General features: G+C 41.6%; 1 protein-coding gene across 1 annotated transcript in view; it reads right to left on the reverse strand.

Annotated features, from left to right (window-relative positions):
• Positions 1-19,501, reverse strand: part of si:ch211-286b4.4 (uncharacterized) — a 71,315-nt gene that overhangs the window by 22,850 nt on the left and 28,964 nt on the right. The window contains exons 43-68 of the mRNA XM_052077375.1: positions 19,366-19,465; positions 19,070-19,233; positions 17,623-17,859; positions 17,379-17,551; positions 15,453-15,570; positions 15,038-15,188; positions 13,814-13,953; positions 13,285-13,431; positions 12,053-12,175; positions 11,500-11,655; positions 10,226-10,342; positions 9,980-10,141; positions 8,872-9,090; positions 8,532-8,705; positions 7,553-7,672; positions 6,895-7,110; positions 5,512-5,690; positions 4,453-4,555; positions 4,203-4,361; positions 3,940-4,102; positions 3,241-3,344; positions 2,966-3,145; positions 2,665-2,886; positions 2,150-2,329; positions 1,877-2,068; positions 862-1,011 (exon numbers count right to left, since the gene is read on the reverse strand). Coding sequence (XP_051933335.1) covers positions 862-1,011; positions 1,877-2,068; positions 2,150-2,329; positions 2,665-2,886; positions 2,966-3,145; positions 3,241-3,344; positions 3,940-4,102; positions 4,203-4,361; positions 4,453-4,555; positions 5,512-5,690; positions 6,895-7,110; positions 7,553-7,672; positions 8,532-8,705; positions 8,872-9,090; positions 9,980-10,141; positions 10,226-10,342; positions 11,500-11,655; positions 12,053-12,175; positions 13,285-13,431; positions 13,814-13,953; positions 15,038-15,188; positions 15,453-15,570; positions 17,379-17,551; positions 17,623-17,859; positions 19,070-19,233; positions 19,366-19,465 — 4,149 coding nt within the window. The remainder of the gene's footprint in view (positions 1-861; positions 1,012-1,876; positions 2,069-2,149; positions 2,330-2,664; positions 2,887-2,965; positions 3,146-3,240; positions 3,345-3,939; positions 4,103-4,202; positions 4,362-4,452; positions 4,556-5,511; positions 5,691-6,894; positions 7,111-7,552; positions 7,673-8,531; positions 8,706-8,871; positions 9,091-9,979; positions 10,142-10,225; positions 10,343-11,499; positions 11,656-12,052; positions 12,176-13,284; positions 13,432-13,813; positions 13,954-15,037; positions 15,189-15,452; positions 15,571-17,378; positions 17,552-17,622; positions 17,860-19,069; positions 19,234-19,365; positions 19,466-19,501) is intronic.

Raw genomic sequence — 19,501 nt, forward strand, 5'->3', positions numbered from 1 at the left:
GCTATTGGAAAACAAAAGTAGACGAATGCAATCTAATGAGAAATAAGGTCAGCATAAACTGTACACTCCTACGTTAACTTGAATTGACGATAGCACAATTAACTCAAGCTTTTAGCTCGCTCGCGGCCCGATTGCGCCAGTTTTGTAGAAGAGTTTAACCTTATTATAAAGTTTATTACAAGCTGATTGCAGAGTAATATATGTTTAAGATAGTGTAACCAACAGGGTTGTGTATGTTTTATTGCTGTGCATAGCGGTTGTCGACAAAGTCATTTAATCATCGTCATCATTAACGGAAACGACACAAAACATTTAAAACATCCACATAGCTTTGTTTTAGGAAAGTCTGTTGGGCTAAATGCTAACGCAAAACACCATAACACATACAGTACAATAAAGTTTAATCCAATCCAATCCAATGACATTGGCGTTACAGCGTTATATCCATTTGAGCAAGATATTTGAACACTAATCGTGAAGCAACACATGTAAACAGATAATATAACGATACTTGCAGGCATATATTCTTTATTGATTATTGAATTGAAGCATTTTCATTTTGGTGATTTAGAGAGTGTTTTTTGTTATTAAAAAAGACATTGAAAAGAGTGATTTTGTTGCGGAGTTGTGGGAAGTACTCAAACGGATTAATGGCATTTTTATTCCTTTGGATGAGGAAAGATGACTTGAGATTTTTTTAGATATGAACGGGGTTGCAGAACAACTTAAATTTATCTAAACGCACCACAGAGTTTGGAACAGCTTTAATATGACTACAAAGAACTCCAACTCCAGAAATAAGCGTGTTATAATCTTAGAACCTCCCTGATGATGTACAAGTATTATTAGCCAGACAATTACCAGCAGGGCAGGGAAGGCAAGCGTCAAGGCTTGAAGCACCAAACTGGTTCTGAATGGTACCGATTGGACAGGGTAAGCCCATTCCTTGTGTCATTCCTGGTGGACAGTAATAGCCAGCGGGACACAGTTTGGGCTGCACAGTCCCTTCAACTGAAGTCACACAAAGCACAAAAAATAATGTACAAGGGGGGCTGATGACACTTGATTAACTGACGTCTTTGAATAGATAAGGCTGCCTAATTTGTAAAACTTTACACTGCGTTATTCTGTCACAGTCAAATGCACTGTCAGTTAAGAAGAAGAGAGGCTTAATTTAAAAAATGATGATGTCTTCTGCATGGAGTGGCATCAACACAAGAGATGATAATAAGTATTTTTCCCCTTGTTTCTGACAGCACACTATATGGACTAAAGTATGAAAAGAACACCTGGTCATTATTCCGATGAAACTGAAAACATCAAACAATTGGGATTTCCCCTTTGCTGGGATTTCTCCTTTCACAAGATGGGTGGTACCCACCCTGTAAAAGTCAGTGTCTGTTCATTATGAAAAATGACAACAAGAAACTCATTGCCTCAGATCATCTCGAACTGAGCTGTGCCATAACGAATCATATCGTAATCCCACGGAATCGAACCAAAACAAATCATTCTACTTTAAAAATTGAACAGTGCTTGAATCATATTCCTGCCCATGTATTGAGAAATGTACAGTATTGAATCGTCTTTTACTGGAGAAATGCACACCCTGTTGTACAATTAATGCAGACGTCTTTACGGTGGCAACACTTTGAGTGTGGAACAAATTTTTACAAACACTTTACATTATTTCCCATGTGAATGGAGTGTGCTTGACTTTGGATGTCCCGCTGTATTGACAAAAATTGTTTCTCAGTAAGGTAATGTTTCAAAGGTGTGCCCCATAACTTCTATCCACATAGTGAGTATAGTATATCCCGCTGTTGGCATCATTTTACCAAAGGAAAAAAAAAGGACAATCCCCCATGTTTCCTACCTTCACAGTAGTATCCAGCAGTACATTGAGTACAGTTGCTCAGGTGCGAGTTGCCTGGAATAGAGCTAAATGTTCCTGCGGGACAGGGAACGGGGGCTGGTGTTCCACGAGGGCAAAAGAAACCAGCCGGACAAAGAGTCTGATCTGCCTTGCTCGAACCCCAGCCACAATAAAATCCAGACCAACAGTTTCCTACAGCACAATGTGAGCCATGTACTAATTTTCTAATGGTAATGCATGACAAGAAATTCAAAGTTTTTCAGTGTTCTGTACCCGCTTTAAGCCCCTCTTGGCAAAACCTGCCAGGTGGACAAAGAGACCCAGTCGTGTTGTCAATGGGGTTTGGGACCATGGCTCCAATCAGGCAAAGAAATCCATCCAGGCACCATCCAGAGGGTTCCGCTAAACCTTCAGATCCGCAGAACAGACCTGCAGGACAGGCTAAGCACTCACCTGTAAACACAAGCAACTGAGATTTAGTCGCAGTCAGAAGCCTACCGCACATCGACAACACTCACGCACATCATCAACTCACTGCAACCCTTGGTGTTTTTCTCTGCACCACATGCAACCATAACAATATGGCACGATTGTCAATGATAAAGCGGATTGCGGTAACCACTGAAAAAAATAACAACTACACCACACTAATACCCGGGAGCATAAATTCATGAAAATAATTCAAATGTCTCAAATTATGACATAGGAGGCCTGAGCCCAATGTGAGCAACCTGAAATTATAAAGCTAGTGAATAATATGTTTGCCCATCTGGCATTTGAAAGTTTACCTTTAGAGGTGAGACCCTGACTGGGCCCATATGTGCCTTTGGGGCAAGGAACAGGCCTTCCATCGGGACTTTCCCTGGGACAAAAGAAACCAACAGGGCAGGGCAAAGGACTGGATAGTCCAGAAGAACTCCCCCTGGTTGAGCTAAGTCTGAGAGTCTCACAGTGGAATCCGGGAGGACAGCGTCTACACTCAATCTGGCCTGAGAAATCTTGGTAGAAACCTATTGAGAGATGTGTGGGAAGCTGGAAAATTAATGTGGAGGAAAGCAACATTCCAAACAAATCAAGTTTTGCAATTACCAGGAAGGCAAGGCTTGCAGTCGTCTTTGCCTTTTCCTCCGGTCTCATTTCGGAAGGAGCCAGTTGGGCAGGGTGAGGGGACAGTACTGCCTTCTGGACAGTAGTGGCCGGCTGGACAAATGCCTCCAGATACACTTGATATTGGTGCAGCCCTCTGTGATCCCTCGAGACAGTAAAACCCTGGGAAAAAGCGTGTTTATCAAACGTTTTCTTGAGCACTGCCGTCATATGATGTGAAATGTACATGTCCTAATGAAGGAATTTGTTGTTGATACCAGCTAGGCAGGGTCCAGACACTGCCGAGAGGCCCGTCTCTGAGCAGTAGAAGCCTGGGCTGCAATGACGACACTGCGATTCATCCGTCAACCTACTCTGGTCACTGCCATGTTAATTTACACGGCAGAGAGAAAAAACACAAAATGTGGCTTATTGAAGGATTTAAAATATATTTGATGCTACCCGGCAAAATGTCTTTGGAAAGTTTATGCTCACTTGTGATTGAGGATTTTTAGCAAATAATTACCGGTTGTCTTGCAAAAAGTTCATTATTGTGTTTACAAAGGATGAAAATAACATTCCCTCAAATGTATTTTGCCACATAAAAATATCAAAAACAACTTTGCCTTTCCACTTCTAGAATGTTGTCTATTAACCTCATCAAATTTTTAGTATGATTCTAAGAAAGTAGCTATATTTTACATTTTGTTATGAATTTTAATGATTTATTACAGCTCACGAAAAAGCCAGATTGATGAGGTCGGCATTGGCACCGCTGTATTTTGATTGAATTTGTTTAATATATGGGTTTCATTTTTTGAAATTAACTACTGAAATAAATTAACTTTTCCATGAGAGTCGAATTTATTCAGATCCGCCTGTGGTTCATTAAAATTATGAGCAGACAGATGTTATATATGAGCCTGAAAGCCTTGCAAATATTGAATGCTAATACAGGAGCACTGCAAATTATGAACCTGAATGTTCCTTTGGGGCATGGCTGTGGTACCAAAATCCCAGCAGAGCAGAAGAAACCACGAGGGCACGGGAAGCCAGTCACATTGTCCACTGGGGATGGTTCAGAGGCTCCCCCAACGCAAACAAACCCTGCAGCGCACGGGCCACTTGGAAAAGACCTCCCTACAGAAAAAAACGGTAAATGTATTTATAATGCATTGCTTTTATGAATCATATATCAAGAAAGTTCCGGCAGAAGTGTCGGCCTTTAGACGCAGTGCACCTGATCCTCGGCAGTACATTCCAGGGTCGCACAAAGAGCACTGCCGTGCTTCAATCAAGCCTGTCAGATTTCCATAGGAGCCCGCTGGGCAGGGGCGTGGAGTTGCTGATTTACTCGGACAGTAAAAACCTCTCTCGCAGAGAACTGCAGAGGTAGTTCCTGATTTGCACGGAAATGAAAAATAAGGCCTTTTTCCATTTAGACGATGGGAAAGGTGCTTAAACCTTAAAAAGGGTCCCTTAAACCTAACCTTGACCTTGACAGTAGAACCCAGGAGAGCAATTCTCACAGCTTCGCCGGCCCTTTCTCAGCTGGTAGCTGCCCGGATGGCAAGGTGTTGGTTCCACACTGCCCTGAAATGACCGTTCAAGGGATTTCATTAGGCTTTATAGCGCCACTCCAGATCACAGGGCATAAACTCAGTGAAGATGAAACATGAAGAACTCTTGAGTGATGAGTTTTTAGTCGGGTTTCGTACAAAAGGTTGTGTGATTAGTCGAAAACATTTGTAAAAGCACATTTGTCCAACAGTCGGGACAGTTGCCTGCTCTTGGAAAGGTTTTGGGACGGATTTTATTTTTGTCTCAGTTTGTGGGATCCCATCAACATTCAGTTCACCCTGGACGAACAGTGTCAATTTGCAGTGGCATCCCTGATGATCTCTCGCAGCACCCTGCTTGGGAGTCATTGATCTATCTATGAATAGTGTACAATTACCCTTTAAGTTCTCATTAGTACACACCACATGAGGACAGCCTCCAGCAATTTAATGGTCATGTGGTGTTCAGTAATTGACATGACAGAACACATGATTTCTCACACACTATTTAACAGTGGTGAGTGACAAGAGCTGCAAGACTCTCGTTAATAATACTATCCATCCATTTTCTAATCCACTTATCCTCACGAGGGTCACGAGCTTGCTGGAACCTATCCCTGCCATCTTCAGGCAGTATGCGCGGTACTTCCTGAACTGGTTGCCAGCCAATCGCAGGGCAAACAAACAACCATCTCCGCTCACACTCACACATCGTGACAATTTAGAGTGTTCCATTATCATTACCTTCCACGCATGTTTTTGGAATGTGGGAGGAAACCGGAGTACCCGTAGAAAACCCACGCAGGCACCGGAATAACATGCAAACTCCACACAGGAAGGCCGGAGCCGGAATCGAACCCTGCACTGTCTGGACTGTGAGGCAGATGTGCTAACCAGTTAACGACCGTGCCGCCATCATAATAATAATAATAATAATAATAATAATAATAACAATAATAATGCATCCCATTTAAATGGAACCTTTCTGACCTTCTCACAGTAGTGTCCCACTGGGCAGGCATGCTGTTGTGGTCTCTCTGAGCTCTGTCCCGGAGGACAGTAGTAGCCGTCTGCACACTGGCCACTTGGCTCACTCGAGCCGATCTGATGACAGTAATGACCCGCAGGACACAGCTGACATGACTCCGCTGAGAACCCACCAACAGAGTCTGGAAGGAATGTTGTTACACAGAGAAGAATTGTACATGTTTCAACAAATGTAAGTGTCTTGCACAACACACTGTGTCATGACTGAATGATGATGTATAGTCGTGATCTTTCGAACTGTGTTGCAATTTTTAAAACATGACCATACAAAGGTTACATTTAATACATTTCCAGCAATTTGCCGCAAGACAAGATTACAAATACTGTACATGATTAAACCTCTTTGTGAACGAAGTGAAGTGCCCGCAGGAGAGAAAGTTTTCATTTTCTTCTGGATTACTGAGCTGTCAAAGACACACAGCAGCAGTTCACATCCGAATATCGCAAATGGAACGAAGAGGATTCGGTGTAGCATTTCATCTTTGCATTGTCTCGTTTCTCATGCATAAATAATTACTGTACCGGATTTATGGTGCACTCTCGGATTGCTTGCTTTCTTTGAAAGGAAGAGCAAAGAGATCAAATTGCATAATCATACATGCACAATGAGAATAAAGCAAACTCCAAATTAGAAAACTATTGCTCCTGTAATGCTGCTTGCCTTCAAAGTTCTTCGATTTGAGAAAAAAACAGTTGATGAACAAAAAGAAAGAAAGGTAAACTTCATAATTCATTTGCTCTGGGCTCAACGTTTGCCAGCAAAAAACCTCTGTTAACCGTATGAGCAATGTTTTAAGTAACTGTAACATTTCTATAAACCGCAAATGCAAAGTGATACTCAAAAATCAATGATAAGGCCAAGACCACAGACCACCTCATTGCCGAAGCTGCACCTATAAATTCTGTCCTTAAGGGTTATGACAATATCTGTCCCTTTCAAAAATTAAAACATGTCCCTTGAGAACCTCTAGCTCAGGGGTGTCCAAAGTCGGTCCGAAAGGGCCGCTGTCCTGCCTGTTTTCCAGCTTTTCCAGAAGCAACACACCTGATTCAAATAATCAGGATATTTCTAATGCTGCTTCAGAACTGGCTGGTGAGCTGATCATCTGAATCAGGTGTGTTGCAGACCAGAGAGATGGAAAACAGGCAGGACAGTGGCCCTCCAGGACCGGAGCTGGACATACCTGCTCTAGCTGGACCCTTTCTTATGTCATAGTAAGTTCCAGTACTGTTTCCATAGTTATCATTGCACAGTTCTTTTTTACATGACATTTTTCTTAAATTTCAACCGTAGCACTTTTGGAGGTGCCACTGTTCACATCTTACTTTGTATTGTCCCAAGAGGGCAGGCAAGCGGAAAAGGTGTTCCAAGTGGGCAGTAGTGCCCTGCAGGGCAAAGGGAGGCATGGGGGTCTTCAGAACCTCTTGGGCAGTAGTATCCTGCAACACAGGGTCCAACTGGGGCTTCGAGGCCAGTTTGGTTACAGTAAGAGCCCCTCTCACAAAGCTGCGGGTAGGCAGAACCCACAGGACAATAAAAACCTGAAAAATATGGAGAATTATCTTTATAAAGAGGACTACACGTGTGAGACTCATCTGTGTCTGTACGTTTAATAGTTCGACTCGATTCCTACACAGTGCGAGCAGTATCACCACTTTTCTGTCAGAATTTTAAACTGCTCATCTCAGTCAGTTTTATGAGCACTTCACCCCATCATCTCAATTCCTGGAAGGAAAGTTGAGGCTTTCTACCAATATTTTATTTTCGGCAAAACAGGGCCCCATTTATTATTCACGGTTTATTTCTGAGAACAAATAAAAGCATGAGGTAAAGAATAGACACTCGAGTAGACCCAGGAGAAATCTGCCATATCATAGAAATTACAGTATGTGGGTCTACTGTCGTGCATAGGGAATGAAACATTTCTGTGTGTGTGTGTGTGCATGCATGTACGTGTAGTAGTACACGCAGATATGTACTCACCCTTGGGGCATATATCTCCTCTAAATGTGGCACATTTCCCATAATGGGGACTCTTGAGGTGTAGCGGTGAATGGTGTGAATCTGACTGAGTATCCAGTTTGACCAACTTGGAGTCTCTCTCTGTAAACAAACATGCCAGCATGAAAAATATCTGAGTGGATGTTGTGTTGTCTTCTCTCACAGGTAAGAAACCAAAGGCGAACCAGTCTTCTTCATATGAAGAATTGAACTGTATTTTTTCTTTAATCGCCGATGACAGCACATCATTTTACAATGTGGAAGCTACAGACACAAAGGGTAACAATGGAATTGTTCCATTACAAAGAAGTCAAGCTGAAATGCCATCTCTTTGTGGCACATTCGTCGACTGAAATGCAGCAATCACAGCGGAACCCGACTGTGATTGAAGTCAAATTGCCGAGAGGCGTGCAGTAAAAATCAGAGCACAAAATCGTGCTAAAATTGAATTCAACCCACCATCATTTATGACGGCCCACGAGACTCCAGCTTACCTTCTGAAAACAAAGTTTTCAGTTTTTTGTGGCCTTTTTTGTTCTTATTCAAAACAATGTGACGTTAAGTTGACTGAAATACACAAAGTAAGACTCCAGCATCACCAAACACAATTATTTATGGCGGTTGATACATTTGAAAATTAAGAATGTTAAAAAAAAACGAGGCTCTTCTGCAACATAAATTATGCCAGTTGTTCGTTTGTATAGATGTATTATCAACAGTGTTTCACTTCTTTTTACACTTGGATGTGGGTCTCGAAGAACCGGAGTTCCCTACCCCTGCTGTAATATTACTTTTAAATGGTATTACATTTTTCCAACAGTTTAAACCTGGACCATATTATTTCCGTTTCCATCATTTCCGATGGTAAAATATTTTGGGGAGTATATTTAGACAAATAGTGACCCTGACTTTAGGTCCCATCTCATCACAGCGGTCGAAACTGAAGCGAGTCATAGTTTACCTGTATTGCAGGAGTTGTGGAAACATGACATGTTGTCCATCCAGGACACATTCTCCATCTTTATTAGGTATACTTCCCGAAGTATTGCATGAAGACAGCTGAACTGAAAGGAGTTGGCTCGTGGTGTTGGACTGGCTGCACCTACGGTACAAAAGAATCCCGCAGAACACAAACCTACGACAGGAAGAGGTTATCTTGACACTCATTTAATAACGACCAGAAGAAAACTGAGGCAATTTATATGCTTGGAGCCAGGCAAGAGTGATGCATTGCTCCAAAAGTAGTTGCAAACACAAGAGATAGTGAATGAATGTTGGGACAGCAGGTGCAATCCCCTCACCTGTAGGCTGTGAGGCTCCGGGACCAAGGCAGTATTTCCCAGGTGGGCAGGGGCGGCAGTGAGACATGGAGGAAGCACCTGGCTCAGGAAGGAAAGTGCCAACAAGACAGGGTTTGGGTGATTCACTACCCGGAAGGCAGAAGTGTCCAGGGGGGCAAATATCTCCATGAGGCTGGGAGACAGGAGACGGCTCAGTGGACCCAAGTAAACAAAAATATCCTGTGGTAGAAAGAGAAAATGTCCTTCGGCATCTCATTATGAGCAAAAAATTAGGCATTGGCGAAGGCAAGACCACAGTGCTTGAAAAATGACGGCCGACCTAATGGCACTTAGAGGTTTTTGTTTTGTTTTATTAAATTCATATATATCTTCTAATGACAATGTTGAAAACTATGCAGATTTTTTAAAAAAATGCATTTTAAAAGTTAGCAGATGGAGCCACATTATTCAATAGAAGTACTCTGCCACTTGTTGTTATGCAGAGTACCTGTTGCTGATCTGCTCCGTTGCCCCCAAAGTCAGAACCAAACACGGAGAATCAACATTCAGTATGCTGAGTTGAAGCCCTTTAAAATCAAGCCTGAGGACACCCGATTACTGCCGCCTATGGCAAAAACACGATCACTTTTTAAAGGGCCTGTTAACTCCAACTGTGCCCCTGTAAATTTTACTTTCAAGACCCTGTGACATGAATATGAGATTTGTTTCGAAATACATTCTAGTTAGTTGAAGACATTTGCTGAGAACAAAAACTGAGAACTATGTACGACTGACTCGTGAATATACAGATGTAGTGTTGAACTCTTTTTCAGCATTTCAGATTTCCAATTTTTGGGGGGTGTGGCTAAAATGGGAACCAGTGAAGTGCTTAAAGATCTTATACTCCTTTGTTCACATCAGCGGTTATCTGGTGTAATTGTGACATGCGGTTAACTAGCTCTTCCCTTCGGATAGTTGGTAGACAGTTTCCATGGCCGCTTCAGAGCACCCCATTATTCACTATATAATATAGTGAAAATATTACTTTTATTTTATAGTTAATGCAGCGCAAAGACACTCGTCCATAGATATTCCCTGAATCTTCCCGTGGGGTGGTGAGGTGTCAAACCTGGGCTGCAGGCTCCAGACGGCTCAGTCAGAGCGGTGCTGTTGCAGAAGTTTCCTCGGGGGCAAGAAGTGCAGTCACTGAGGGACGTCATACCGGGTGACGGACCGACAGTGCCCCTCGGACACGGCGATGGCACCGATGCACCCTCCGTGCAGTAAAAACCTGGACAAGATGGTATCATTTCATAAAATGTACTTTGGTTTTCTACAAAGGGAGAGCGCAGATGTTTTTTGTGATCTGCTCTACCTGGTGGGCAGCTGTTGCATGCAGATTGTCCAGATGATGATTGAAATGTTCCGGGGTCACAGATGGAAGGTTTAGCACTACCATATGGACACGCATGGCCAGGCGGGCACTGATATCCTGTGGCCAAATCAGATCAAAAAGCTCATCTGGTCTTTTCTAGTTTCTGTAATGTGCTTTGTGATAAGTGGAACTGTCCTCATTCGCTAGCACGGGTCCTGTATGTCAACCCCACCCTGTGCGGTACCAAGGAAACAAAGCAATGGAGATGAAAAGGCTATTCTGTCTGCGAAATCCTAAGGGAGTCGAGGTGAGGATGCTCTGAGGCAGCCGACGTGTCAGCAATGAGCTGTAATAGATTCTGGTTCAGTTGTATGCCCAAGTGAGCAAAACACTGTTGGGAAAAAAAGGTCGCGAGAAATCATTTTGAAGAATCGTGGGATGTCAGTGAGAACAACATCAACGGTCCACTTCCTGGCGCTAATGAGAATTCTAATATAAGCCGACACCAAATTGTACCCCTTTAACGATAAGCACCTCCTACATCGTTCTGAATGTAGTCATTAAGATTCTGTTATAAATGAAGGAAAATGTTAAGAAAATATACCTTTTGTACCTGTTGGAATTGTAGCCAAAAGTTCAATCTTAGTTTCATCAGACCAGAACTCATTTCCCACATGTGTGATAGAGGTTTTGTTACTGTCTGATGAAAACAAGGTTGAACCTTTTTGACCAGATACAGAGCAGTAAAGTAGGAAGTAATTATAAATATTTGAAATAGCAAGCAGGGTTACCACAGAACCTTCAGCCATGTTTTAGAAAGCCCAAAAAAACACAAACTTCAGAAATCTATTTGGATGTTAGTTCCATTTTTTTAGAGTCTGTCATTTGAACAGTGTGTAAACTTGTGATATCCAACGTACGGGTCCGGAGGGGTTTCATAAATTCCAATTCAAGATATAGCCATCAATTGCCACCAGTTGTTAGTATTGCTCTAAAAACACCTTGGATGGGCAGTTGACAAGGTTGTAGAACAGCAATGCATCACACTTCCAGATATTTCTATTAATGTACTGCATTTCTCATTGGACTAGCCAAATTGGACACACATTCCACAATGATGCATTTGAGTTTGTAAAGCATCTACGACTCATTTTTAAGGATAATGGGGCGAGAAAAAAAAAAGATTACAGTTGAAAAAGAAAAAAAATGCACAATGAGTGTGACTGCACATAATCAAACCTGATGTAAAAAGTGTATGAACCAGTGGTGTGTACCTGACTGATTTCCAGACACGGACCCCAATGGGCAGAACCAACCTGGAGGACAGAAGAGCTTGACAGAGGTCTGGGCCCAAGAAGGGCAGTAGGACCCCGGGTAGCAGGCTTCACAGTCGTCTTCCGACTCAGCCCCCACCTTCCCTTGGAAAGTGCCTATCAGGCAAATGTCATGTCCGGGAAGTCACGATATGTATAAATGTACACAACAACATTGCATTACATTGTATGGGTCTGCAAGATGGCCACACTGATTCACTCGATTAAGCAGCCCACCGACCATTGTGACGGTTTTATTGGACTGCCATTAGGTTTTACAGCCTGCTTTTAGGATTCGAATACATTACGGTCTTCAGCTGTAGCTAAGGGGCTTTATGGCACTGTACATCACCTGTGGAGCCAATGCTGATAAACGCAAGCTGTCATCCACAAACCAAAAGTCTATTTTAGAAATGACAAGGGCTTAGAAACAATAATCATTTGGAAGCAGCTTTTAGATCCCAGGTCAGAATAATTAGATTTATTAGCCACTTAGGTGATGCCGCCTTGGTACCTGGGGGACAAGCTCTTGGTTTCATGCTCCCTTCAACACAATAGTGGCCAGCAGGACACACGGCTCCACGGAACTGAGCCGGAGTTGATTCATCAGGAATTGCAAATGGAGATACACCACCTCCTGTACACGAGACAATAAACCTTTGTCAAATATCTTTATTCATTAGGTTAACTAAAAAAAAAAAAGCGAAAGCCCCTTGTATGTAATTCCAAGGGGAAACAGCTAAATGAGAGGACATAGTGTATACTGGTCAATACACCATGAAGATTTCCCTGGTGCAATCAAGACAAAATCAATGTCCACTGGTTAAAATATATAAATATATCAAAAATAAAAGTGATATAAAAATGTTTGAATGCGATATTTGGATCTGCAATGTAAACATCAAATGCACAGCTCGATTTTGAAGGTTATGTATTTTTGTTTCATGTGTATGCAACCTTATTTTTTAATTTGAGTTAAGACCCTTTAAAGCAAAATTGTTTCTAAATACTTTATAGCGCACATGTTTGCAATACAGTTAGCTCATGCCAACACAAGCGCATGCCAACATGCCGAAAATGTATCCAGAATTTCTTCCAGGATAGTCTGGTGTGTCTGCTTTAGAGTGGCCCGTTGCCGGCCATGAGTGTTCGCAAAGAAGAAGGCGAAGGTGTGACAGGAAAAAATAAAATGTTCCTCCATATCTCAGTGCGATACATTCTAGCCATTGGTGGCTTTAAGTGAATCATCATATTTTTGTGGCTCACACATGAAGTTATGTGTCGCCACAAGAAAGATGCTCGATTAAATTGCATGCATATTTTTCCAGGTTTAATCATGGCATTTGATTGACCATTGGCAGTTGTGCTGGGCATGGTTTCTGCACATTCAGCATGGGATGGAATATTGCATAAATATTGCTGACATCCAAGAAGCCGAAAGTAAAATCTGGGCATGTAAGGCACACAGCCAGGATTGTGAACAACACTCTTTTCGAACTCATTTAGAAGACATTTATTTCTATTACACAGGGACTTTAAAACTGAATGACAAATTAAGGTACAATTTGAGTCATAACATCATAATCACATTTATGCCGAGCCAGAAATATCATTTACGAGGGACTTGTTTTGGAATTAAAAATAAATATCATGATCTGAAAACAACAGAATGGCCTAAGAGTATAGCAGTTGTATTTTAAATGTAAATGGCAATAATGTTTCCGTGTACACATTGCCATCTGTTACCTGTCATATTAAAAAAGGGTGTGGGAGTTGTGGACCCCTCCATGCAGTAAAATCCAGGCTTGCAGGGTCCAGATGGGGACGAGAGGCCAACTTGGGCACAGTAATGGCCAGGCAAACAAAGCTGACAGTCATCCACAGACGATGCGCCTTGAGCAAACAACATTTTACATGATCAAATTATTGTGCATGATTGCAGAAAGAGCAGCAGTGACTTGATTCGACTTTATATTTTGGTTTGGTTCAATTGCAACATGAATGTCCTTATTTTGGAATGATTTAGTTGAGGAAAAAATATTTATTATTGTATTATTGTCAATATATTTTTTTAGGAGTAACTTCCTGAGTATGCGTCCAAATATTCATTAGCTGCCATGTGCTTATAAGATAAAATCATTTATAATGGCTTAACAGTGTACTAGCCTTAGGTGCATGTAGTTCACGCTGTTTCACAATGACAAAAAAATGCTAATCACATGTATCAGCATATTCTGGCAAATATCGCACAAAATAATTGTGTCGAATGGATCACCTTCGATGGAGCTAAAAGTGCCTGCAGGACATGCAACCATAATGCTGGCACCCTTTGGGCAGTAATACCCTGCAGGGCACCGCCCCCCAGTTCGTCCGTCCTCAGGCTGGGCAGAGACGGACCCGTGGATGCAGAGGTAACTAAAGCAGAGGTGGGGTGATGAGGACAAGAGCAGATGGAGTGGATCATATGGGAAGTGATGGATGTGAAAGCACAAGAGACAATTAATTACACAGTGTCTCCACAAGGTCTTTTTTTACAATTTAGACACATTATTATGGAAGAAACTAATGAGATGTGATTTGTACTCAGTGGTTATTAAAGTTATTAACCATGTTGCATTTGTGTATTTCAGGCAGCCTGTTTGTAAGGAAAATATATATTTTTTTTTAAACGGTGCTCAACTAATGACTGTTACAATGGAGTGTACAAAAAAAATGTAATGATGTTAAAAGGTTATATGCACTCATCTCAAGAACACAGCAAAATCCAATACAAAGACGATTAAAAATGCCACTTCTACTGACGAATAATGCTCTCTTTTGATTGAATCTGTCAGGTGATTATAAAATAATTTAAAGTCCTTGTAAAGTGAAAATTAAAGGTCTTCTATAGTTTACACGAGTGTTGATCACAACCATTTTTGAGTGAAAATTTGAGTGATTAAAAGAATGGCCAATAATAAAATGAGGCTTCAAAATAATGAAAAGAAGCATATCGTTCTCTCCCCTCTCAAAGTCTTGTGGGCAATGAATACACATGTTTCTTATGCCTACACATTCCTATGCGCTTCAGCTGCAAAAATATATCTGCTTTTGCGTAGACGGCTGGAATATATCCCCCCTGGCGTGCATGCACTTACAGTCAACAACGAGGCATTATAAAATTGCCATGCCAGCGTGAAACAACGCTCATTGCCTCATTCTGTGTGACACTTGTACACGAATGGTGCTTCGTCTATGTGTGCCTTGCGATTGGCTGGCAACCAGTTCAGGGTGTACCCCACCTCCTGCCCAATGACAGCTGGGATAGGCTCCAGCACACCCGTATACCTCATGAGGATAAACGGATTAAAAAATGGAGGGATGGGTGGGTGGATGAGAACAGGGTCTGGATTGGATAAAGGGAGGTGTCCAAGGATTGGTCTTTGCACCTAGCTTTTCCAAACAAATGTGTTAAATTATGATGAGATTAAGTAGAGTGCAAATGTGTGCTCTGTCTTACCCAGCAGAGCAGAGCCCACTGGGGGCTACCAATCCAGAGGAAGCACAGTACGCACCAGGAGGACAGAGTTCGCAGCCCCACTCAAAGGACAAACCCATATGGTCACTGAAGGTACCAACTGGGCATGGGAATGCTACACCAGACTGTGACCCTGTGGAGGAATATGTACAACTGCTTGCGGACCACACATCACAGAAGAGTTTGTTGTTATGATCATGCTCCGATATACTGTAATAATTAGCCAAATAATGAGCTAATGACTGATACAACCACCTATATGGAAGGAGAAAAAAATGACCACCATAACACAAGCATTGCAAGTACTTTATGTGGTTAGAACTGAACTCGTGGTCATTAATTGTGACCCACATAGTCTGGTAAGATGCTATTTTTGTCAAAATGGCTGGTGTCCTACCTGGTGGGCAATAGTGTCCTTTCGGGCACAGCGTGGGAGTTAAAATCCAGGACATATTGCCTGCGACATCCATGAAGCCGGCACAGTAAAATCCCGCTGGGCATGTAACACAGTCAGCCTGTGGAGAGGCAATTTGCAAATTCATATTCAGAGAAAATATTCAGACAAAGACCAGATGTTTACGATAACTAACAGACGCGAAACCCTTGAGCCGCTTGTTTCACAGGCAGAGTATGAACTATAAACTTTGTGGTGTACATGCAGATGCTCCAGCACTTCAAGGGAAATGTTACATTCTCTTGAATATGCAATTAAAACGTCTAAGTCCACTCAAAGGATTCTAAAAGGTTATGCACTCATCTGAAGAACACAGCGAAATCCAATACAAAGACCGTATTAAAAATGCCACTCTTACTCACTAATAATGCTCCCTTTTGATTGAATCTGTCAGTTAGTTATAGTTTAACAAGGAGCTTTTATTATTGTGTTTTTAGGTCCTGCAATGGCGACACTAAGAAATAAAATGACTTGTCAACGTGATGTATTACAGTTCCTACACTATTGTAAACTATAGCCACAAGAATACGCAAATTGTTTCAAATGCACCTGTGGCAAATGGTCAGAAGAAAAGCAGAAATGCATCATGCCATATCATAACAATCCCTAGATACAAAGCTAACGCCCTGAAGGTGTGACAGGGCACTCTGATTGGATATGAAGGAAGTAAAAGATCCTCCAACAATGCAGTAACATAATTGCAGTATTACTTGTTGCATCCCAGAGCTAAAAAAAATGTTTGGAATGAGAGAAAAATAACAACTGTTTGTACAGGCTGCATATTTTGTTGTTTTTATTACTACTATTATTGCACTGGAGCTGAACTTGTTAAAAATGTTTTTATATTTGTGTTTGTTCTCTCACTAACTCGCCTGCCATCAATTCCAGAGCAATCCACTATTTAAGCCCAAATAAAGTTCGGCTGCTATAGCCGTGTTTTCCCCGATGTGTTTATCGTCACATCATACAGCACACGCCATGGCCTGTGGAGAATTTCCACAGGATCTGAGGGATCTTGTTGTTCAAAGGTATCAGTCAGGAGAAGGGTATAAAAAAAATTCTGAGGCAGTAAATGTGCCATGGAGTACATGCGGTAAAGACAGTGATCACCAAATGAAGAAAATATGGCACGACAGTGATATTACCAATCATTCAAAGTTGATTAATTTAAAAAAAAGACCAGAAGATAAAGTAATTAGGGAGTCCGTCAAAAGGCCCATTTCATTCTCAACACTGCCACATCCCTGAGATAAGAGGGTGTGTACACTTGTGCAACCTCATTATCACCGTTGTTAATTTGGACTTTCCTTTAATTATTTATTTATTTTTTTAGCTCAGTGATTACAAATTATTCTCATTAATGGTGGAAAAGGTTTTGTAATTTTCATACTACAAAAAAGCTGCCATTTGAACAAGGGTAAGTAGACCTTTTAACATTTAACTTCATTCCCTCAGTTTCTTTATAATATATGTGAATAGTCCATGTATTAAAAAAAAAGTTGTGTTGATCAAGATTAGACATACATAAAAGAGAGAGAGAGAGAGAGAGAGAGAGAGAGAGAGATTTTTTTAAACTTCCTTGGAGAAGGTCATATCTGAATCACTATAGGAAAATGGGGGTTTAAGAGTGGAAACAGTTGAGAATTACTGCACTATTTTATATATATATTGCAGATATTACCTAATATTGTGAATCCTATATTGTACGACATCTACGGTCTGACTTTGGAGTGTGTGTGTGTGTGTGTATGTGTGTGTGTGTGTGTGTGTGTGTGTGTGTGTGTGTGTGTGTGTGTGTGTGTGCGCGCGCGTGTGATTTTATTTCTTTGGAAGTCACGACAACTCGACAAGTATGAATCAATTTCTTACTTGCCCAGGTTGATTTTGAAAGGTCCCAGGCAAACAGGGTACTGGTCTGTGAGATCCAGGTGGACACCTGTTCCCAGAAGGGCAAGGTATTGATGCATTGAAGCTCGGACAGTAGAACCCTGCTGAGCACATGAGAGAAGGGAAAGAGAGCCCTCTGGTGGTACAGAGGAACCCTAAAAGGAGAGCAGACAGATCTGTCAACGAAAAGTCTAATTGTTGCAAAATGTGATTAATTAGTGCTGACCTGAAGGACACGGCAGGCAGTCCGATATTTGACTGTTCCTGGTTTGGTTGCTGTAATGTCCTATGGGACAAGCTAATGGAGCCGAGGAGCCCTGGGGGCAATAATGGCCCTCAGGACAGCGGTCTCCTGTCAACCCGTCATCGGCCGGTGTGGGTGACCAAGACCCTGCAGTGCAGTAATAACCAGCCTTACACTGTCCTGATGCAACAGCCATCCCGCGTGATGCACAGAACAAACCTGCATGGGCAGAATAAGTTCTAACATACAGGATACAGTAGATGCACAGAAACTTAAACGACTCAACAATACGATAAGTATGAAACATTTTTTAAATGAATTACAATGATGATGACTGCACTGGAGAACAACAAATGCAAAAAAAAAGAAAAATCATCTCTGGACAATGATTACATTATAGTGCCAGGTTATTTTCTACCACCCAGTCAGTACCTTATCAACACGATAATACCAATAATTACCAGTGCTCAGGGTTGCTGACTTTAATTTTATATCATAGTTTATCTTGTTAGGTAGGTTGTTAATTACAGTTGTACCAATCATGTGATCGGAAAACGGCGCAGATCACGTGGTATTCGGTTGATTGGTATCGGCCGAAAAAAAAATCCGATCTTTGAATTTTCTAATAATGAATAATAGATATAGTTTGTTCTTTACTTGATTTGAACTGCTGCTGACTTACAGCCCCCCCCAAAAATTTATCATGCTGTGATAACTTTATTCGAGAAAGAGAGGGGAAAAGAACATTAAGACAATTTATATGTCCTTTATAATTAATGCACTGCGGGGGTATTGGATTGAGACTCAGTATCAGCAGATACTTAAAAACAAATGACTCAGACATGGGTACAAAAATATGTGATCACGATATTTCTCTCGCTGACTATTTGTTTCTAGCTAAGAAAGGTTTCAGATTGTCAGAGACAACACCACTGTCCTCTGTTTAAGTTGAAATTCAGATGCGAGCTGTCTTTTTTTTTTTTTTAATATTAACGGCAAGATGTTACTGACAAGCTATCTGATTGAATGCCCATGATGAAAGGGTGTTGTCTTGGAAAATATGGGAATGAAATTTTGTTAAAATGTCCCAAATGGATTATTGTCCAGAAGATCTACTCTGGTTACAATTTTCAATTTCCAAGTCAACAAGTTCCCTAGAGAGGTATAATATGATGCCTGATTCATTTAGGAAGCTAAATGAAGTATCCCAAATAGAAACAACTCAAAGTATGATGAAGTGCAGTTCATCAAAAGGATGCACAACTTGTACATTGTGTGGTCCCTAGATACAAGGTACGAATAGCAAGCAATCTCTTATCTATCCATCTATCTTGCTAGCTGTCTTGCTAGCTATGTAGCTGACTAATGAAGGTGATTTCATCATTCAAAACAAAACAAAAATGAAGCGAAGGAAAGAGTGTGTGTTGACCTGGCGGGCATGGAAGGCAGTCCTCGGCCTTTGCCATCTGAGTGAAGGGATTGATGGACCCAGCTGGACATGGGTAGAGGAATTTGGACCATGTTCCAACTGGGCAGTAATGACCCATTGGACACTCATAGAAAGAACCATTACTACTTCCAGGACAATAGAACCTATCCAAATAAATATTGAACGAATAAGTCATGTACAGCATAGTTTTGTTCCATCATTAAATGTGATCCTCGAATCCATTGCACACACATCTATGTGTTTACAATGACTGTGTCTTGCATTTGCAGGTTTACCCCTGGGGACAGGCGCTGCAGCTGGCTCGGCCGTCCTCTGTGCTGATGGTTCCCAGAGGGCAGAGCTGAGGAGTCGCAGAGCCCTCGGAACAGTAATAACCTATTTGTGTGTCCACCAGAGTCATGAAAGAGACAC

This window comes from Hippocampus zosterae, chromosome 10 (assembly GCF_025434085.1).
Source record: "Hippocampus zosterae strain Florida chromosome 10, ASM2543408v3, whole genome shotgun sequence".
Lineage (NCBI taxonomy): Eukaryota > Metazoa > Chordata > Actinopteri > Syngnathiformes > Syngnathidae > Hippocampus > Hippocampus zosterae.